General features: G+C 34.7%; 1 protein-coding gene across 1 annotated transcript; it reads right to left on the bottom strand.

Moving 5' to 3' along the window:
- Window positions 1-943: 943 nt before the first annotated feature.
- Window positions 944-22,608, bottom strand: LOC123525033 (TLC domain-containing protein 4-B-like). Its single transcript, XM_053538230.1, has 7 exons — window positions 22,478-22,608; window positions 4,660-4,751; window positions 3,936-4,108; window positions 3,143-3,288; window positions 2,726-2,826; window positions 2,095-2,168; window positions 944-1,762 (listed from the first exon to the last, which is right to left on the bottom strand). Exons 3-7 carry the CDS (start codon window positions 4,103-4,105, stop codon window positions 1,447-1,449), a joined length of 807 nt encoding a protein of 268 aa, XP_053394205.1. The 5' UTR covers window positions 4,106-4,108; window positions 4,660-4,751; window positions 22,478-22,608; the 3' UTR covers window positions 944-1,446.
- Window positions 22,609-23,597: the final 989 nt, after the last annotated feature.

Genomic DNA, 23,597 nt, shown 5'->3' with positions numbered 1-23,597 from the left:
ATGGAAATGAATCCATTCATAGTGTTGTGTTGTGTGAGGGGTGTTGCACTTTTCATAAATTCACTGAATTGTCATATACAGACTCGGTCAAAGCGAGTCTGCTGCCGTTTTGCCTGGTTATGTTCTATTTTTTTTTTTTATAAATTTGATTTGGTTAATGACGTAACAGGGAATGTTTAGATTGATAGAATGTTTTTGAATGTGTATTATTTTCAAAATAGCTTGCTTCACTTTTAGAGCTTTAGATTCCGTCTTTTTCTTCTATATGGCATCAAGATATATATTTGATTTACGAACGTCGGCGGGAGAAACACGTATACATATCAGCCGTGCCATGAGAAAATCAACATAGTGGTTTTGCGACCAGCATGGATCCAGACCAGCCTGCGCATCGGTGCAGTCTGGTCAGGATCAATGCTGTTCGCTTTCAAAGCCTATTGCAATGAGAGAAACCAATAGCGAACAGCATGGATCCAGACCAGCCTGCGCAGGTGCGCAGGCTGGTCTGGATCCATGCTGGTCGAAAACGCACTATGTTGGTTTTCTCATGGCGCGGCTCAATTATATTTTGTGGTTCATTCATATCAGGCTACTTAATACTGCTCTATATAATACGGCTAAATATTTGTATGAGTATCCATTCGAAAAGCCATATTATATAGGACGAGTCGATACATTCTTGTTCGTGAATATAAAATCTGTGATTGACGTACATATTTCTTTGATTAAATATTGTAGGGTCATATCCAAATATGTTACCTTTATTGAATAAACTCCTGTCTGAAATGGTCAATTAATCGTTGTTAACGATGGTTTAGTTTCAATTATTCTTATGACTTGAAAATATAACAGACAAAACAAAAACAAAAAATATTATTTTATTTCAGTAAACTCAGACCTGTATGTATTTACAGTAGATTATGCCGAGGTAATAATATATAAATACCATATGGCAGCGTGTGTGACATTGATATTGTCAACCCGAGGGCAGAATGTCACCCGAGGCGATAGCCGAGTGGTGACATTCTGTTCCGAGGGTTGACAATATCAATGTCACACACTATGCCATATGGTATTTATTTTATTATACCGAACAAAACTAAACACATAAAAAAGTTTTAAAAATGTTTCTGGTTCATTTAATTCAACAGTTTCATCTTTAGCGCGGTAATCAGTTGTGTACACACTGAATAGCAACGTCATTACAATATGACAATGTGTACAAGGGACGCAATCATATGGCTAAAAACCTGAAGCAGTTATTTGCCCTTATATGACATTCAAAATATCAGCGCGGTCACATGACCTGACAGTCACTTTCGCTTGGTCACGTGTCAAAAAGACTGAAAATGTTTCTGATAGTCAAAATATCTCCTTTTCGGGTAATGGGATTTTACCATTGTAGACAAAAGTGAGGTATAATAATAATAAATATGTGATAGCTTGTCAAACTCTTTTAAATTTCTCTCCATTGGCAGAATTTCCTTTATTGAGAATCCCTTTTAATGCTTTAACAAATCCTCTGCACATTTTGTAGAACCATGTGATATTCAGAACGTCAAGCACAAAACATGGAATATACATGATTAACTGGATGTGTCCAAGCTTCATGACGGCCTCTGTGCCGGTAACCAGCCAAATCTGGTACCAGTAGAGCGGCATGGCTACTATGCGGAACACAAAGAAGGTGATGAGCATTAAAAACCCGTTCAGGACTACTATAACCCGAGCTCTAGGGTAACCAGTCATGTCGAAATACCACCTAGAAAAATAGAACAAAAACAGAACTTTTTGACTTATAACAAGAAAGAACACATTGAATATCAGATCTATATCACTGATTTATTCAAAACATGTACTGTTGGTTCAATCACCGGATCTATCGGGGTTTCATTTCCCGCATGTGCATTTGCGTTGGGCAAACCTCATACCGTTTCCATATATTTATACATTCACATAGCCTTAAAAGAAATCATTATTCAACAAAAGCTGATTAAATACTGGCATGCTATACAGATTGGACCGAACACTATTCAGAACTAGTGTCAATCAATGACTGAATCTAAAGGTTTAAAAATCATCACTAAACTTTACCTTTGATTAACCGGAACTGTTGAAACTTCAGCAATAAGGCGAAGCATTCCAAAATAACACAACACTCCATATGCCTAAAATTATGTACTGATATTATACCATACTGTGAAATAATTTAATTTCATTGGCATAGAAAATATATGTAGGATTTTTTTTCTCTGTTTGTCGAGATTGAATTTTATGAATTAACACGACCAGGAAAATTAATTAATTAATTTCATCTCTATATATATTATAGTATGTCGTGAAAGGACCACGTACTGTACATTATAAAATTCTTGGACATCATTTCATTACTAATGATAATTTCTACTTTGTATTATATGCAATTTTTACGTTTACTAGTCTGAGAAATTCCAAACTGTATTAGGCTAATAGATTTATGTAGGCAGTTTTCATTTACCGGTATAAAATCCAAATACCATTATTGCTTCGCTCAAATCCGTTTTGTATATTTCTCGGTTAAAAAGATATTTAAAGAAAATATATATCATTACGCTATAAATAATGAAAATAAACTGGAACACTATAAAGTTGTTCATTTCAGAATTTCCGAATACGGCCGTCAATTTTCTACATTATATATTTAAATTTCATCCGAAAATAACGCAATTAAAACATGTTGTCTTACTGATATGAAGTAGTAGGCGTATACTGTTGCAGCGTGGTGAAAAAGGAAGCCCAACATCTCGCCCCTTTTCATCTTACACCAAATCGACATACACAAAATATCTGAAAGATCAAGATTCATATTCATTATGTCATCTTACCTGTAAATGAATGTATTAATGATGCATCTTTATATGTATATATATAGACAAATACTTAATGTCGAATGACAATAAATATAAATAAACCATTGAAGCCGTTTGTTATTGAACATCTTACTAATGTTAGTGGCGATTAACTATAAAATTTGTGTTATCGAGAGTTTCATAAACACATTCTTTCGTCTAAATTTGTTTAAAGATCTGAAAATTTGACACCTCAAATGCTGTTTCAAAGCCTTTTGTAATATGAACCCGTTCAAGAATGAATCATCTCTTACCAGCAAACATATACCCTACAATAATTGCACATGCTGTCCTGGCTGCCGGACTGTCGTACCAGACCTCCTCTCTAGCCCGAGGTTCAAAAAGCAAGCAATATCCAGATAAAGCGATAGATATCACAGCGTTAACGTTTGACATAAACCTGAAAGGAACAGTGAAGAAATCAATCTCCGGAAACAGCATCGAGAGCCGGGTCTTTTTACGGTACATGGCTCTGGTATAATTTTGTCGTATAAACGAATAGTAAAATAGATATAGGATAGAAATTTCTGGACAGAACGATGAAATTAACAGCGTTAATATTTGATTTTAAACCTTCAAGAAAAATAAGACAGCAGCAATCTTAGAAACGTGTTCTGGAACCCTAAGCCCAGTCTTTTTACGGTACATGGCTCTGGTATAATTTTGACGTATCAACGAATAGTAAAGTTGATATATGAAAAGTTTACGTTGTTCACATACCAGAACAGTTAAAGACACACATAAATGTACGAAAGCCCTGTGCTAACTGCATAGTTCATATTTTGCACTTCACAATTTCACTTTATTTTTCATACAGGGAAGTGTGAAGTATGAACTATAAAGTGCGAACTATGAGGTGTTTTACTACGAATTGTGAGTTATGGATACTATTTTACTGCTAACGTAATACTACATAGTCGCCACCGTGTCGTAGAAATGGCATACTCGCTAGATACTTTCGCCCTCAGTAAAGCGTTTATGTCTTTAGTACTAGCAGATGGATAACTCAAAAGAGTGCTTATACAATCTTATTAGAAGCATAATTACCTATCATTCCACTCCTGTTGTTCATATGTGGGCAAATCTCTATATGTTTTAGTGATACGTCTGGAGACAAACGGACTGACGAATCGGAAGAGAAGAACGTTTACGACAAAACTTATCCCACCTCCATAAATAAGATAGGAAGGATCGTAATCTAAAACTTGGTCTCGCATTCTCTGTAAAATAACAACAACTACGACAGATCTAAAACTTGGTCTCGCATTCTCTGTAAAATAACAAGAACTACTACAGATCTAAAACTTGGTCTCGCATTCTCTGTAAAATAACAACAACTACGACAGATCTAAAACTTGGTCCCGCATTCTCTGTAAAATAACAAGAACTACTACAAAAATAAAACTTGATCTAGCATTCCCAGTAAAAGAACAATAATTAAAAGAAATCGAAAACTTGATCCCGCATTCTATCTCATCAAATTTAAAACTAATCCTCCCATTATTTGTAAAATAATAAGAACTACAACAAATCTAAAACTTGATCGAATCTCTGTCAAATAACCTGAATTAAAACAAATCAAAAACTTGATCTCAAATTCTTTGTAAAAGAACAAGAAATACATCTGCCATTTTCTGTAAAATAACAAGATCTACATCAAATCTGAAATATTAAATCAAATTTTAATCGAACATCTAATCCGATTGTTGCGCAGAGGAAACTAAATTGTTTTTGTTATATTTTTTATCAACTATACTAAACTGTTACTTACATTTGAGAATGGTTTTCCTTATCCTTTAACGTGTTCAAATATATATAAGTGTCTGTTCTAAACTGCACTCTTTGCACCACATTTTCGGAAGACTGTCACATAAAACATGTAATTATTATATTTCCTGGTCACATAAGAGGCTCATCGACTTCATACGCTATTTACTGTCTTAAAATGTGTATATGAAACAATATTTATCAAATGTACTTATTTTATCAGATACCACATGTCAATGTACGAAAGTTTATTTATTTTGCTCATATCATTGTTTTAAACCACATTCGCTACTTAAGGTATTACCCCACTGGGACCAAATTTTGTTTCCTTATTTTTCTTTTTTTTCTAGTAAGTTTTTACTTCTTTCAAGACTTGTTATTGATTTATTGTACAAAAATGGAAAATATTCATTTGATAAGCGATTTCTTGCTGTTCAAAGTGAATTTACCTCTGAAATAGAAGGGGTAGAGTTAGACATCTTTAAAAATACTGAGTTACGTGCGGTTGTCTATTTTGCCTTCATTCTTTAGACTACATATTGTGGAAGAAATGTAGGTAGGTTTTACCTCTGCCCCACAGTTACTTTTGAATGAAGTGAGCAAAATTCAAAACAGACCCGCAGGATTCGACCTTAATTTTTCAATGTTGGAGATAGAAATCTGTCTCATTAAATCCGTTTACTTGTGGCACCCTAGAAAAAATTATACCGACACTTTTATTTCTTAGTTTTATAATTGTTTACCAATAGTTTGATGATTCTTTCATAAAAAATAACGGTATAATGAATTCTCTGCAAACGTTTTGGACAAAGGCCGCCACTTTGAAATATGTCTCTACTTGCGCTTGAGGAAATACCATAAATAACACAAAATTTATAAAAAAAAAAACGGCACGGTAAAAGTTTTTAAAAATTTGCAACAAAGTGCGAAGCATGGTCAACTGTAAGAATATACCAAGCAAATGCCATTTTTTAAACATTACTATTAGGGGCCTAATACCTTAACAATCCCCATTCACCTACTTACCCTAAAACACATAAGTTTGTGTCATATTAGGTTGTTGTTGTTTTTTGTTTGTTTTTTTTTTAAACTGGAATTTTAGAACGTATTTTGAACAAAAAGATATTTAGTAAAGCCCTCTATCCCCTTCAAAAGGGAATTATGTTGTATGTGTGAAGTTTTCCTGTCGACACTCCGTATGTTTGACCAAGCACCGAACTGTTCAGTTCGTAGTTAAGACATTTGAAATTTCTTTCTTGCAGTATAACATTATTTTGTTAAGCAGAATTCTTACATATCCACAGCAATTATACCACTTCATGTGAAAGGGAAGTCGTATATTAAAGACCACAGTAATATAAAGCTTTGAAGGTCTATAATTCTGTTTCATCCATTGTTTCCGTGACAAAATTTTTCGTAGACTTCTCTTCTTTGAATACCAGACTATGCTATGCATATTATACACCAGGCAAGAGAGCTACAAGATAACTAAAGATCTATTTGAAACTCAAGAAGTTTCTACCACCACTTGGATACTTTCTGGATCAATGTACGGAATATTCACGAAAAACCCCTGATACAAATTTTGGTGGAAGAAATAGGGACGTAGACGATACTACTTCATTTCCTTCCTTACTCCGAATAAACGAGTTCATATACAAACTATGTAATTTCCTATTTTGGAGCAGTCATCTTACCATACATCTAAAATATTTTCGTGAGAAGTTATGCTTATTTAGCTAATAGTATGTTATACTTCCTTTACTTACTAATGAATGCAATGTTCGTTTTATTTTTGTTGTACAAGAAATACATTAGAATATTTGTAAGCTGTAGGTGATGTGCTTTTAGTACCTACTGAAGTGCTTACGTACGATACTTATATGAAAGATAATCCATTAGATGATTTAGAGAAATTCTTAAATTCTAAATCAACTTGTATTCAGCGGCTTTGGTGCTATGATGTTGTATTGAATTTGAACAATCATTAAATATTGTGTCGAATTTTCACTAAAATATGTCAATTTTTGAAGAGATACAGATGTTTCAACAAAAACCAAACTGTGGAGTTAGAAAAGTTGTGACAGGTCTATATATTTTCCATATATGGGCCATTTTCTGTCCAGTTTGCCAGGAACCTACGTCAAGGTACCTTGTCACCATCGTATGTATAGACAGACTTAAAATGCTATACCGATTCAGACTCGTGACGGATGGGCTTTTACAACTTGCCATTATTATTTCTAATTTTAAAGTCCATTGTAAGTAATTCTTACAACATGCGCGCTTCTGGCGAACTGGACAGAAAATTAGACATATCTAGGGTTTCCGTACTTTTCTGTATAACTTTTTTTAAGCAAAGAAAAAACGAGCTTAACCACACTGGTTATTCGGGTACCTACTCGAGTGAGCGATACCGCCCTCGTGTGATTTATATACATGTAGGTTGTATAGGGTATATAAAAACAATGCCAACGTATGACACATATTTAAGCATGTTGAACATTTTAAAGACAGAATCGTCCGAGGAAATGCATTAATTCGCACTGGTGAAAATATCAGTCCTCAATAATATTGATATGACTACAAAATTTAAAGAAATGTAACGAAATTCATGTAATTTGACGTTTTGAGACGTATTTTTCTTTGTTCGAAGTTTAGATAACTGAATTTGCCACTCTCCTTGGTAAAACTATGCATACTCAACTACAAATTAAACTAATGGATCGTGTACCTGCAAGTTATTTTTGTTGATATAATTTCAATTATATGCATCCTGTCGCTGTTTTTGATGATACCTCTGACGATGGATGAAAATAAACAATGATACCTACTCGTTTGCACATGGGTACCATCCTCGTTATGTCAGTGAACATTTATAAAACTCCCCGCAGCGATTACTTCCGCAATACGGTACACTTAAATGAACGCAGTTAAAGGTTATCGCTTTGAGGATCTGGAAATAAGAACTGGAAATGTGAAACCCGACCTTTAGTAGATCTATTTGATTAGAATGTTAACTTTAAAAATGTAAAGAAGTGAGTTAGCAGTATTTTACCAATATAAAATCTTCCCTCACCCCACCCTCTATTCTACACATTCTATCATTTTGCCTACTTGGAGTTTTTCTTTTTCTCCTTCAGTCTCATTATGAAAGCGACCAAACTTCTCGTCGCACCGTGCAAAAGTGCTTATGTTAAGACCTTCTTTTTCTTCCTGAAAGGGAAATCGGACCCTGTCTCTGGGCATGTATTCGTATAGGGAGAGGCTGCGGCTTCATAAATCTGCCTTTTATCGTATCTTGTAATTATAAGTGCACCCTCCATTAAGTTTGTGCTAATTATGCGATTTATTTACAAGTGCATACAATTTACACTACTGTATAAGTGTCTTACAGGTGACTAACTGAAGAAAAAGAAGCAGATATGGAAGTCTGGTTATCAGATCCAATATCTTTTTAATTAATGTTTGTTCACACACTCCTCACAGCGGTTGTAAACGTTAAATGTACGTCAAGGGAGGAAATCTGTGAGATTCAAGATTTCAAGATTTTATTTATAACTGAACCCATACGGGCATCAGTATTATAATAACAACAAATTTAACAAAACAAACACTTAAAGGGCCTACATAAAATAAAACAGTAGTTTTACGGTCATAATAGATCTGATACAAATATTTTGTAAGCTAAAAGATAAAAGACGGTGTACATTTAGAATTAACCAGTGTTTTAACTGGCCAGCAAATAACTGCCAGTGACAAAAACCTATTCCTCCCAAATTTTTTTAAATATTTTCTGTACAAACAATGCTAACTTAAAAAGAAGAGTACTATCATTACTATGAAATAAACGTTGAAATGACATTACATTTGACTGTTGAAAGTCATTTGGTATATATTTTACTCTGTCTAAATTTAAGTACGGACATTCTATAATGTAATGAAATTCACCTCCTAAAGATGTATTATTACACAGATAACAAGTCCTGTTCTTGAGCTCAATATTCAAAAATATCCCTCTTTCAACTTGTAACAAATTGTTCCTACATCGGAAATGACATGGATATTGCGAGATTTGTTGTTAAAACTTAAAATAATTTTCAAACTCAAAGGTTGTTATAAATATTCTGTAACACAAACATTTTCTGGAAATTTGCAAAGTTTTTTTTTTCATTCCAGGATTGAATAAACTGGCCTTCAACCTCTGTTGTACAATATTGCGGAAATACACTGGTGAAAATACTGATTGATTCAACCAGTATTCAGCAAATCCAAGTTGTTCTAAAAGTTCTTTTACATATGAAATCCAAGAACAATAATTTACATTTTCTGATGGAGTCTCTACATGAACCTGTAAAGTATACAGTTTGTCTTTTTTTGTTTACCATTAATAATTGTACACCAGTAGTTCAATATTCTATTTCTAATTATAACATCTATTGGTAAGACACCAAGCTCGCCAAAAAAAAAACAAAACAAAAAAAACAACATGACATTAGGTGTTGACTTTTTTAACCTTCAGTACATTTTCAAAAAAATTTAAGTTGAAAACTTTTAATTATGCTAACATCACCACAACCCAATACCTCTGATCCATACAATAATATTGGTTGAACCACAGACTCAAATAAACGTAATTGTAAATCAATACAAAGCTGCAACTTCCTACATTTTTTCAACAGAGCATACATATTTTTTCTAGCTTGGTCAACCAAATACATTTTAGTTTTATTGAAGTAACCATTGCTGTTAAATTAAATTCCTAGATAACTGAAGTCATCTACTACTTCAAGTGCCGCATTATTATAATAAAAGGTAGCCTTATTTCGCATTTTTACACGTAAAAAAAACCCCAACAACCTCAGTTTTATTGGAATGAACTGTAAGTTTCCAAATATAACAATATTATGACATAACATTTAATGCAGTTTGTAAATCATTTTCAGATTCTGCAAATAACACTGTATCATCTGCATAAAGTAACAAAAATAACTTGAAAACATTTCTGAAATATCATCATTTAGCAGGTCCTTTACATCAGTGTTTGATAATTCCACTAGTCCTGAAAAAAAAAAATAGGCATACGTGAGACTAAATCATTCAAGAAAGCAGAAAATAAGATTGGTGATAAATTTTCACCTTGTCGTACACCAGTTGAGCTATAATGAAGAAATTTGATAGAAATCTAGACATTAGCTACTCTTTACACAAGATTTAGCTTTATCATATATTGTATATTTAGCCTCAAAGACTTTGTCATCAATGTTATGCTGAAGCAATTCATTCCATAAACACATACGATCGACAGAATCAAACGCTTTCTTCTAATCTACAAAGGCACAATACAAAGGCACAATATAAGAGCAGATTGGTTTGTATATACTTTAACTTACTCCCCTTAGATTCATAATCACCATTTGCAATACAGAATTAGCAACAGACGATTAGACAGGTAAGGTATCAGACGAACTGTAATAACTTTGAAATGATGTACAAAATGTTAGCCAGAGCAAGCATAGGGTGGGCCCAGTTCACAAAAAATTCTCGTCGTTCCTTTTAGCTCTGATTTTCAACATTTTGATGATAAGCAAATTCCTCGATGCTTGAATTGTTCGACAAACCTGCTAAACTTCATGTCCTCTTTACCTATGTTATCAAGCGCGTAGCTACCTTTACGCAAATACGCAGCTGCGTAGTGAAAATCTGGCAACCATACACAATTAATTGGCTAGGGTCATGCAACGGATATGGCTTCATACACTATCATTGCTTATTGTGTTTGAAGTACAGTAAACTCCAGTTTTAGCGAACTCATCGGGACAAGCAAGTGTGTTTTCGTTATAACCTGAGTTTGTAATAAAAATAAAGCGAACCTGATAGACATTATTTGTATAGCAAACTGATTTATATGATTAGTTGATTTAACGTGCATTGAAATTCACCACTTGTCTTTGTAGTTTTATAACAATTTAGGTACAGTTTTGCAATTTATCTCATAATCCTACTATCTGATTGCTTATTTTGTAATAATCCTGACCATGTGAAATACTACAATTATACGCTGTCTAGGAGGAAATTTCTATAACAAAATTATAATACAGTGTTAACAATTAATAAAATGTTGGTTGAGAAATCGGAAAAAATTACATTTATAAGGCTAAAAGCTGTTGAATATAACTTTTTGTATAACACTGCAGACGTAATTTGTCTTGCATAATATTATCTTGAGCTGAGCGCCAAACTATTGTAACGGTATATAAAAAAAAAAAGATATAATAGCTTCACGCTCAGCCTTTGATATCATAGATATATGTTATAATTGTACTTAAGTGTATGAAATTATCAACTATTATTCCATAGAAAATAAAATTCAATAGAAATCCATTCATTACACCAAGTTAAATCTTACGCTATTGACACCGGCACAAGTCATACGATATTACAGTATTTGACAACCAATTCACAGTGAGATAAATATGCTCTTTCTATATAATTGGTGATTTAATATTTTCAGTGCGTATTACGTAACTAAATTATATGTATAATATTTCGAAAGACCTTAAACAACTTTTTTAAAAATCATCAAAACAAGATTTCAGTGTAATACTTGGTTTTAGATGTCGTTTAGATAATATTATAGCAACAATCCCGCTACGTTTAAATACTTGTTTTATGATTCAATACTGTTGGTACGAAATCTGCCCAATGCTGATGTTAAAGCCTGAAATTTTCATAGTTTCGCACTTTGCCGTTGTGATCTCGCGCTTCGTCTTTCACGCTTTTCTGTCATAGGAAGGCGATACCCGAAGCGCGAGATCAAAATGACAAAGCACGTAATGGAGTTTTTTTTTTATTTTATTTTTTTTTATTGTTTTTTTTTTTCTCGAAATTTTTCGCTTCACCACCGTGATGTTTAGCTTCACCATCACGATGGCTTCACAGCTCGCCAGTGAAAGAGATGCATGAAGCGCTAAGCGCAAGATCACGATGGCAAACTGCAAAATAATCTAAAAGGAGTAAGAAACATTTTGCAGAATACTGTTTTAGTTGAAGAAAAGATAATCATAAATTTTAACGAAATTGACATAATGCAGAGGTCGATGACATTCGCCGAAATATTTTCCCTATGCAAGGCATCAGTTTCTTATTTGGTACATTTGTAACAATATCATGAAACTTAGCATGTCTTTGTTGACTAGATTCAGTTTGGAGTTATGGTATAATATCACAGCCAAATTTGTATCCCAGGCAGCAAGCAGAGCTTTGGGTGTATTAATTGCAAAATATAAACTTCTAGGTGGTGTGCCCCATCATGTATATAAAAAGCTATATGACTCTATGGTACGGCCGGTTATAGCTTATGGGGCAGCTATTTGGGGGACAACAAGGTTTTCATGTATTGAGGCTGTGCAAAACCGAGCCATGCGCTTCTTTCTTGGAACAGGCAAATACACTCCTGGCTCTGCTGTGGCTGGAGATATGGGCTGGGATCCAGTTTACGTTAAACAGCTAAAATGTGTTGCAAATTATTGGGTTAGAATATCAGTCATAAACCAGACTAGGCTCAGCTACAGAGTGGCAAAATATTGTTATAATATGGGCAATAGAAATTGTCGAAATTGGTATTTTAGAGTGAAAAACTTGTTTTTAAAATTTGGATGTGCAGAATTTTGTGATTTTAGTGTACCTTTGAATAAAAATATACTTGTTCCGTAATGAGTTCTGCTTATAATGGACTGTTGTATTGATGAATGGGTACAGTCTGTACATAGTTTAGTAAGTAAAGATGGTAAAAGTAAAAACAAACTACGTTTATATCAGAAGTTTAAATTTGACTATGAGCACGAACAATATGTAAATATGGTAATGCCTTATGGTCATAGGTCAGCACTAGCAAAGTTTCGAATGGGGGTGGCCCCAATTTGTTTAGAGACCGGAAGGTATGAAAGATTGGATATAAATGAAAGAATCTGTCCTATTTGTAAATCAGGAATAGAAGATGAAAGGCTCGTATTGCTTCACTGTTCTGTGTATAATGATATTCGCCAGACCTTGTTTAACAAAGCTACTGATGGTTGTCCACTGTTTAACACATATAGTGATACTGAAAAGTTATGCTTCCTATTATCAAATGAAAATATTGTTAAATATACTGCCAAATCCTGCTCAGATATACTTAGAATGAGAAGAGATTGTTTATACCACTAAACAAACATTTTATTTGTTTTTAATATATATATATATATATGTAAAGATACACAAATGGTATAAAGATGTAAACTTTATACTAAATTATGTCATATGGTCTATAGTTGTATTTTCAGGTTAAAAAGCACTATTTTATGGCATTGAAGTACTTTATTGTGGTCAAAAGTAATCTTAGACATATCTGTAGATAATGTTCTTAGTATTCTTATCTGGTAAAAAACTTTGGGGTTTTTTTGTAACACCCGTAAAATATGTTTGCTTATCAAACTACAGATGATCTGATCATATGTAGATTCTTTATCTTCAGACCATTTTTTAACTGTCGTGCATTAGTACCATTATACTAAATCAGTGTCTTATTTTCATTTTCTTATGGCAGTTATTAGTATACGGATTAGCAAATACATTTTACTTTTTACCTGTATAAATGTAAATATAGGTATTAGAGTCATAAGAGGCATTTCTATTAAGTAACTCTGCTAACTTGTTAGCTTGACTTTTCGAAGAAAAAGTAGAGCTGTTGTATTCGCCCCGGTGTCGGCGTCGCCTTTGGTTAAAGTTTTGTTGTTTTTTTGTTTGTTTTTTTTTGATAAAGTCAAATATTTCTGTTGCTATCAAAGCTATTGTCTTGAAACTTAAAATAGTTATTTACTATCTAAGTCTACACCAGGAGAAACAATCCCCTTATCTCTGATTGAATTTTGACAGAATTATGCCCCTTTTTAACTTAGAATTTTTGGTTAAATTTTTTTTTTTTTTGATAGTCAAATATCTCTGTTACTATCAAAGCTATTGACTTGAAACTTAAAATACTTGTTGACCATCAAAGTTTACACCAGGAGAAACAACCACCATAACTCTGATTTGAATTTTGACATAAGTATGCCCCTTTTTAACATAGAATTTCTGTGTTAAATTTTTTTATAAAGTCAAATATCTCTGTTACTATTAAAGTTTTTGACTTGAAACTCAAAATGGTTATTTACTAACAAAATCTACACCAGGAGACACAATTCACATAACTCTGGTTTGAATTTTGACAGAATTATGCCCCTTTTAACTTAGAATGTTTGGTTAAAGTTTTTGACAAAGTCAATTATCTCCGTTACTATCAAAGGTTTTGACTTGAAACTTAAAATATTTGTTTACCATCAAAGTCTACACCAGGAGAAACAATCCCCATAACTCTGATTTGAATTTTGACAGAATTATGTCCCTTCTTACCTTAGATTTTTGTGTTAAATTTTTGATAAAGTCAAATATCTCTGTTACTATTAAAGCTTTTGACTTGAAACTCAAAATAGTTGTTTACTGTCAAAGTCTACACCAGGAGACACAATTCCCATACCTCTGATCTGAATCTTGACAGAGTTATGTCCTTTTTACTGGCAAAGCTCTAATTCAGAGTCACGCACTGAGAAAGGTCGAGCGCGCTGTCTTATGGACAGCTCTTGTTCATTCATCCACCCACACACTTAGACACACATGCAGCATTCATTCATCCACTCATGCACCCATCAGTCTGCTGTTTCACTCACTCACTCACTCACCCACCCACTCTCACTCACTCATTCCTGTCCACCCTCTCATTTGTCCACTCATCCGTACTTAGTCAGTTGACAGGAAGTGCCTCTTATGACCTTATACAACATACTAATTGTTGTATTTGTATAATATATATGTAATAATCTCATATGAGTAATTATTTATAGTCTCCTGTAACTCTTAGAGAGTGGCCATTTACATTGTATGATTTTTTAATGTTTATATGTTTTTACAATTTATGTAAATGGATGAGACTGAAATAAAATAAATAAAAATATGGCAAAATTCCTTTTAACAACTCTCGAACATAAACTTATACACACATCTCTTGTTATCCAATCATAATGATGTTTGGAAAGTGTGTTACCACCAACCATCTGTTTTGAATACTGCACACATATAACATGGATGAGTGAACCACAAATTGCACGTGCAATATTACACGCATACCTAGTAAAATCATACATTTTATATCAAAGATTAAGAACGAATAAGGTTTGCGTGCAATGTTCAGCTTCAAATACACGCCAAAATGCACCATTTGTGGTTCTTAGATAAAAAATATCTTTGGAAGGATACCAAGACCCCTACACATTACCTCTGCGTACTATGAAGAATGCCCTAGCTACGCGCTTGTTAATAGAACATCACTTTTTCCAACACCTATTTTTCATGAAAATTCTATCATAACTTAAAGAGAGGGAGTGTAATAGTTCCTAGTAAAATGCCAGTCAGTTGTGGTCTGCTACCCTAAAATATGATCACGTCCTCACAATAAACCCCTACTTTCGGTTTCGATCTGCAAAACTTGCAGTGTGGAGTGTAGGCCTATAAACATAAACCATCTCATTTCATGCATCAAGCCCGGATCCAGGGCCCGGCTGAGGGGGCCCGTGTCTCCCCAGTTGGCCGAGAAGTGACATACTCATCAAAGATGCATCCTACTATTTTGGCAAAGGAATAATTATTTCTCAAAATTTAGACCCAGAAATATACCAGAGGCCACCATTTCATACCTGTATTTCAAAATTTTCCAGGGGAGAGCCCCCTGACCCGCCAGTCAAGAGGGAAGTATCGTACCCCTCCAATACAAAATTTAGACCTAAAATACACCAGAGGACACCATTTTCTGCCTGTATTTCAAAAATTTCCAGGAGTCCCTCTGACCCCGGAATCCCTGCCTAACGTCGAACATGGGCAAAGGCACCCCCTCCAATACCTTGCAGTGTTGCACCTCGGCAGTGATGTCTTCATTCAAGACTGGTGCCCCCCCCCCCCCCCCCCACACACACACACACCCTGTCAAAAATTTCTGGATCAGGTGTAATGAAGTGTTTCGACCCCCATAGAATAACGACCCCCTGGTCATTATTCTATAGAAAATGTGACTCCTTTCCTGTAAAATATTGACTCCCCTTATAAAAAAACTGACTCCCTTTGAAAACTCGACTCCCCGGTCATTATTCTATAGAAAAACTGACCCCTCCAAGTAAAATACTGACTCCCTAAAGATGACTCCCTTCGAATCTCATAGAATAACGACCCCTGTTATTATTCTATGGAAAAAGTGACTCCTTCCATGCAAAATACTCACTGCCGAAACTATTACATTCGAACTCTCATACAATATCGATTCCCGGACATTATTCTATTTAAAAAAGTTACTCTTTCCGTGTAAAACACCGGCTCCTAAAAAGACTTTCGACGATAATATCTATTAACAAGAGTGCCAGAATGTCACAATATACGCCCGTCACAGCAAATTTCTTTACTCTAGCACCTGTATTTGCAGATGTTATTTTAATTTTATGGTTGTTTAGTAATCATTGTAATTCTTTTGTTTTTCTAAGTCCACAAAAAAACTCCTTACCAGGTAGAGATACCTTAAAATACACCTAAAATTAGAAAGTAACAACTATGTTGTACCACAGAAAAGTGGTCTTGGTTTTTCCCTACGGTCAATTATAAAAAAGTTACAATATAAGTTATTTATAGTAACAACTAAGGGAAGTTAATCTAAATCAGATCTAAAAAAAAAAAAAATCTAAATCAAATCTAAAAAAAAAAAAAAAAAAAAAAAAAAATACAAAAAAATTGCAAGTCCACACAAAAAACCTTACCAGGTAGAGATTGGTCAAAATACACCTCAAAATTGGATGTAACATGCATGTTGTACTACAGAAAAGTGGTCTCGATTTTTCCCTACGTCTAGTAATCAAAAATTAAAATATAAGCTATTTATAGTAACAACAAAGGGAAGTAATTCTAAAGAAGGGAACTGCGCATGACACTTCGTCTCATGATGGTGTATAATTGTGCCAAGTTACATCAAAATCCCTCTGTGCATGAAGAAGAAATGCTTCGGACAGTCATTCTTGTATCTGACCTTTGGCCTCTAAGTGTGACCTTGACCTTAGACCTAGGGACCTGGTTCTTGCGCATGACACTCAGTCTTGTGGTGGTGAACATTTGTGCCAAGTTATATCAAAATCCCTCCATGCATGAAGAAGAAATGCTCCGGACAAAGTTCTCATTCTTGTATCCTTTGACCTCTAAGTGTGACCTTGACCTTAGACCTAGGGACCTGGTTCTTGCGCATGACACTCTGTCTCATGATGATGAACAATCGTGCCAACTTTCATCAAAATCCCTCTATGCATGAAGAAGATATGCTCCGGACAAAGTTTTCATTCTTGTATCCTTTGACCTCTAAGTGTGACCTTGACCTTAGACCTAGGGACCTGGTTCTTGCGCATGACACTCCGTCTCATGATGATAAACAATTGTGCCAACTTTCATCAAAATCCCTCTATGCATGAAGAAGATATGCTCCGGACAAAGTCATACTTGAATTTGACCTTTGACCTCTAAGTGTGACCTTGACCTTAGACCTAGGGACCTGGTTCTTGCGCATGACACTCCGTCTCATGATGGTGAACAACTGTGCCAAGTTTCATCAAAATCTCTCCATGCATGTAGAAGATATGCTCCGGACAAGGTCTGTGGACGCCGCCCGCCCGCCAGGGGCGTTCCCATAATACGTCCCGTTTTTCAAACGGGCGTATAAAAAGTGATCCCCACCAAACCCAATGGACAATTTTACTAGCTCTACAACTCTAATACCCTCCATTGCCAATAGTTAACATTTTGATTGTACTACTACTACTGGTGCCGCTACTTCTATTGCTATTACTACATGTACTTCTTCTTCTTCTTCTTCTTCTACTACTACTACTACTACTTTACTACTACTACTACAACTGCTACTACTGATACTACTATACCTGCTTCCATTAATACGTCTTGTACATCTACCTTTTCTTCTCCTGCTGCTGTTGTTGTTGTCACTTATTCCTCTGCTGCTGCTGCTGCTGCTGCTGCCACTGCCACTACCACTACCACTACCACTACTACTACTACTACTACTACTACTACTTTCTATTGTTGCCGCTACCGTACTTTACTGCCACTGCTAAGTATTGCAACTTCTATTAATACTAAGTTCTATGCTAGCAATTTCTTGTGCAGTTTTATTCTGAAGAATTACTTCAGACCGAAGTTTGCAGGGATTATTGACACTGGTGTGTTTTGTGAACGTATTGTGAATTGTTATTTTCCTGAAAAAAATGTTTACACCAAGATACAGCATCTAGAAATAGAATCCCTTTTCCCGTCGCGGAATGCTCTGATTTCTGTGTCAAGTGATGGTATCTGGGGCTAATGGTCAAACGGAAGGACGGACAGACGGACAAGGGCAAATCTATATGCCCCCCTCCGCCGAGTGGGGCCATAAAATGCAGCAATTAGGCCTTAGATACATGAGTTATCACTAAATTTGACCAAATGACCGGGGGTCGTTTTTTTATGGGAGTCAATATTCTTCGTGAGGTTCAGTTTACTTCACGTGGGGGAGTCATAGTATTATGATCTGGAGGTCATAATACTATGACGGGGGTCACTTTTTTTATAGAATAATGACGGGGGGGGGCCCTGTGCACGAGTGCATGATGTATTCTTGCAGTAAAATGTGTGATTAAAGCACTTGTTCCATACGAATTTTCGAAAAACAAAACATGGAGAAATAAGAATCTGTTTACTACTGGCTTCTTTCGACTACTCGTGACGAAGCACATTTTTGACCGAATTACTGGCTTTATTCTTCAAAACGAAGCTAAGAAACATGGCTCGATCACAATAAAATATTTGACAAAAATCATAGAATTTCTGAACAAATTTAATTTTGTTTTTGCTATGAACATTTTATACCCCGTAACAACTTAAATAACAAGACAACATGTACGGAGGCAATATTCAACTGAAAATACACATAAGAATGTGTGTATGTAGATTGATCTTGATACTAAGTTGATAGCGAATTTTAAGCGATGTGAGAAGTTTTTCTCCGGATAGGCTGCTTCCAGTAACTGGAGGGCATAAAAGACCAAAGTTTTATCTTTATCTTGGCTGGTCATTGCATGTTATCGCTAAATTAGAAAATGGGTCTACCTTAATGTAATGCTCATTTCATAAATGAGGACGGTATCCGCTCGATTGACAGAAACAACGAGGATGGTACCATGATACATCGTCAGAGGTATCTTTTTTTCTACACACGGTCTTCGAAAAAATCGATCTAATTTTACTGTGAATCCAGGTTTTGTGAAATGAAAGTAACGGCTAACACATAGAATGACTGCTTTTCATTTTCCTAACAAAAATTTCCTCATATAATCAGAAATAATACCATCAATCCTAAAAATATATACCATCGCCTTAAAATATCTTCATTTTCGCAGTAAAAACGTATTTTTTTCACAGTAATTCAGATTATATTAGATAGATATTTGACATGGATATAGTTAAGGTATGATCTTACACATTCAATACTAAAACTTTTCAATTCTTCAGTTAAATACGGAATAATAACCTGTTAAAGGTGTGAATTTCCTGTTCACCTACATGTACATAAATCACACGAGGGTGGTATCGCTCACACGAGTAGGTACCCAAATAACCAGTGTGTTAACTATTTGTATTAAATGTATTTCTAAATACGTATCAAATGTAACTTGTAATGTAAGAATTTGATAACATCTGTGTTATATATAAACAAAGATTTATAATTATATAGTTGTATGCTTATTGCTTTTGTTTTTGTTTTTACTACAAGTTACATTTTGATACGTATTTAGAAATACTTTTAATACAAATAGTTCGTTTTTTCTTTGCTTAAAAAAGTTATACAGAAAAGTACGGACCCTGGAGGGACACTTATTATTTATGAATTATAACCTGTTATTTATAAGTTACAATTTATTAGTTGTAACTGGCTGTATGTTCCCATGGCATTCTGGTAGTATACGAAAGGAGGATGAGTAAGCAGGGCGACAAGCGCTTACAGCAGGTTTGCACGATCGTTTTCCCAAAACTTCCATTTTATGATTTTTAACATTATTTACTGAGGTTATAATTTATTCCTTGTTATCTATAATTTATAATTTACTACTTATGGACTATAACGCACTATCAGGCATGGTATTTGATTAAGAGTATATATAAAAAATATTCTATTTATTTACTTGACTATCAACTATTATTTGACTATATGTGATACGTTGTGTCACGTTCATGACGTTGACACGGCGTAACATCGGGTAAACACGGCGTATCACAGATAGTCAATAAATAGTTGATAGTCAAAAGAAAGGCATACGGCTCATGCGCAAAAAAAAATCAAATTATATAGTACTTCTTATAACAATAAAAGGTTACTCAGGTTGAGCACCAACCTTTTACTCTTAATCTATGTCCCTGTGCAAAAGAAAATGCTCGCAGATAAATGCTATCCTTGGTTCTGCAACTTTTCAGTGTCAACAGTTAACTAAGTTGAGACTACTTTGAAGCATTTAGGTCATTGACAGCAAGACTCCAAAAGTGTGTTTCTGTGGAGAGAGAATACTTGAAGAGATAACGTGACAACTGTCTTGATCTACGAAGGCATACGAAGAATAAGACAAGAATTTGTTGAACACCCCTCGTAGATCGTTATTTTCCGCATTTTCGTTCATTTCTTGCTGTATGTCTATGCCTTCCAGTTTCTATGCACCCTCTTGCGGAAATGTGCCCAGTCGAATCTTGTATTAAGAAAGTTAAAATCAGTCTATTTGTATTTTGATTTTATAATAACCAGTTTAGTTTAGTTTAGTTTAGTGAAATTGTACGGGCTGCGATTGAAAATACAGATATAAAGATATGATGTTTAAAAAGCTCTTTTTGCTCAAGTTTTCCACAATAATGACCATTCCTTCTGAGAAGTTATGTTGACCATCCATGACTTCGAGCTAGCTGATCTCTGTCAGTTAAAAAGTTGCTCACCTGAAGAAGACCTCGACCATTTGACCTTGCTTCTGAAGAAATTTGGTGAACATCCATTAAAATAAAAGTTATTTAAAGTTTTTTTCTTTATTTTGCCGTGACGGCTCACAAATGTGTAAACATTAGAACAATCTTTAAGAAGTTATTTGTTTCTAATTTTAGCTGTTGTGTCTGCTGAAAGGGACCAAGCGCAACATTTGAACAACTTTGGAAGATGACCTTACTGTGATGATAAATACCAAGCCTGATGAAGATCCATCAAGCGGTTAATAAGAGGTTTACTTTTAGCACTAATGACCCCTAAAAAGGGCCAAGTGCCCCATTTGAATAAGTCTGGAAGAGGACTTTACTATGACACCACAGACGTTTTTTTTTTTTTTTGTAATTTTAACTCCCGCGCCCCTCTAGAAGGGCCAAACATCCTCACTTTTACCAAATTTGGGAGAGGACCTTACAGTGATGCTTCAAACCAAGTTTGATGAAGTTTCATCAAGAATTTCATGAGAAGAGGTCATTTAGATAATTTTTTAGTTTTAGCTCTAGCAGCCCCCTAAAAGGAGCCAAATGCTCCCAATTTATTAAAGTTGGTTGAAACCTTTCAATAATGCTACAAATCAAGTTTGATGAAAATACATTCAGACTGGTTCTTAAGTAGAAGTTGTTTAAAAGGAACCAAGTGCCCCACCCCCTTTAGAGAAAGTTGGACGAATACCATAAAATGATGCTACAAATCAAGTTTGACAAAGATCTATCCAGTAGTCATGAAAAATTAAAGGCGTTTTAATTTTCAGCTTTTACTGCCCCAAAAGGGGCCAAGCGACTCCATTTGAACAAAATTGGGAGTGGATCTTATATTGATGTTATAGACCAAGTTTGATAAACATCCACCTATCAGTTCATCATAAGAGGTCGTTAAAAGGTATCTCTAATTTTAGCTCTAGTGGCCCCTGAAAGTGGCCATTCACCCAAGTGTGAACAATTTTATAAGAAGACCTTATAATAATGGTACAGACAAAGTTTGAGGAAGGTCTATCGAGCGGTTCATGAGGAGGAGTCAATTAGAGGCTTATATATTTTTAGTCCTATCGCCCCCTTAAAGGGACCGACTGCCCCCATTTGAATAAATATGAGAGAGGACCTTATAATGACACTATAGTCAAAGTTTGATGGAGATCCATCTACCAGTTCATGAGAAGTCGATTTAAAATATTTCTATTTTTAACACTTTTTAACTATTTTTCTCTAACAGCCCCTAAAATGTGCCTAGTATCCTACTTAAACAAATTTTGGAGAGGACCTTATGATGATGCTACAGACCAAGTTTGATGAAGATCCATCAAGCGGTTCATAAGAAGTTGTTTGAAGTTTTTTTCCTATTTCTAGCTCTGGTGGCCCGTAAAGGGGGCCAAGGTAAACTACTTGAATAAACTTGATAAAGGTCCATGCCAGGTAACTACTGATTAAGTTTGCTGTAATTCTGACCTGTAGTTTCAGAGGTGAAGATATTTAAGTAAAGATATGGACGCAAGACGATGGACGACGGATGATGGACGATGTCCATGATCCACCTATGCTAATAGCTCAACCAGAACAAAGTTCATTGTGAGCTAATGAGAGTAATCTCTAAATTTTAAGAAAGTGTCAACTGATCACAGAAAAATTGATTAGCTTAACCAATATGTTAAATTTCCTACCTTTAAGCCACTGAGCACTACTATAAACCTGAGGTTGTCTAAAGATAGTAATGAAAAATCACATCCATATCAGACCTAACCAAGCATGCCGTTAAATTACATCATAACTGCACTGCAACATTTTTGACTGTGAATAAGTGTAAAGTGTAAAAAAAACTGTTTGTTTCCGGTATCCCGACCTACCCTAATTTTTTGGCCCGACCCTAAATGTTTTTATGGCCTTGGAGAATATTTTTTTCAACCTTTTAATAAAACGTTGCAAAACTGCACTTTTTATGCTTTAAACATGGCCAGTGATGTTAGAAATCAACTACTGATGCTCTGAAGGCATTACCCTCTTATTTACATTTATTTTTTGACACAAAAATAATTTCCAAAAAGTCTCCCTTAATAAAAAAAATCAAAAAAAAAAATTACGACCTACCTACCCTAATTTTTTTGAGCATGTTACCGGAAACAAAGGATTTTTTTAGGCCTAAGCAAACGTATACAGTCAATGAATCAGACACAGTGCAAATACACATATTTAATTTTATGTGCTAAAGTGTACTTGAGAAGAAAATGTGCCGTTTTGGTTTATTTAAATATTATCATACCACTTTCATATTGCACTCTTTTCATGCACATGTACACATTCTGAATTGCTTTACCACTAAGAAAATTAAAACAATCACAAATTTGGCATAAAACAAAAAAATAGGACTTCATCCCACGAGTTTCCCTTGGCACTCATGTCTTATGAGTTTCCTTTGGCACTCATGTCGTACGAGTTTCCCTTGGCACTCATCATCATGCCGTACGAATTCCCCTTGGCACTCATGCCGTACGAGTTTCCCTAGACTAGCTCCTAGACTATGATATATCTTTTTACAATTTTATGATTGAATGTAGCGAACTGAGCCAGTCTATATCCTATGTCCAATATCATAATAATAATATGATAATTTCAACATCAGTCCTGTGTGAAAATCTCTAAAATAGACTGGCTTTTGTCTCTATGAAATTGAATTTGTCAAAAAAGGGAAAAATATAGTTATTATCAGTCTAGTGGCTAGTCTAGAGTTTCCCTTGGCACTCAATTTGTATTATATACTTTGGGTGAAAAAATGTCTGTCTGTCT

The sequence above is a fragment of the Mercenaria mercenaria genome, chromosome 3 (assembly GCF_021730395.1).
Source record: "Mercenaria mercenaria strain notata chromosome 3, MADL_Memer_1, whole genome shotgun sequence".
NCBI lineage: Eukaryota > Metazoa > Mollusca > Bivalvia > Venerida > Veneridae > Mercenaria > Mercenaria mercenaria.
Note: the sequence above shows the minus strand (reverse complement) of the source record. Positions and strands in the feature narration are given on the sequence as shown.

Coding starts and splice junctions, on each gene's coding strand:
- LOC123525033 (XM_053538230.1), bottom strand. CDS start 4,105: ATGCGAGACCAAGTTTTAGATTACGATCCTTCCTATCTTATTTATGGA. Junction 3,289..3,935: donor CAACAGGAGTGGAATGATAG/GTAATTATGCTT, acceptor TGTTCCTTTCAG/GTTTATGTCAAACGTTAACG. Junction 2,169..2,725: donor ACGCCTACTACTTCATATCA/GTAAGACAACAT, acceptor ACATAATTTTAG/GCATATGGAGTGTTGTGTTA.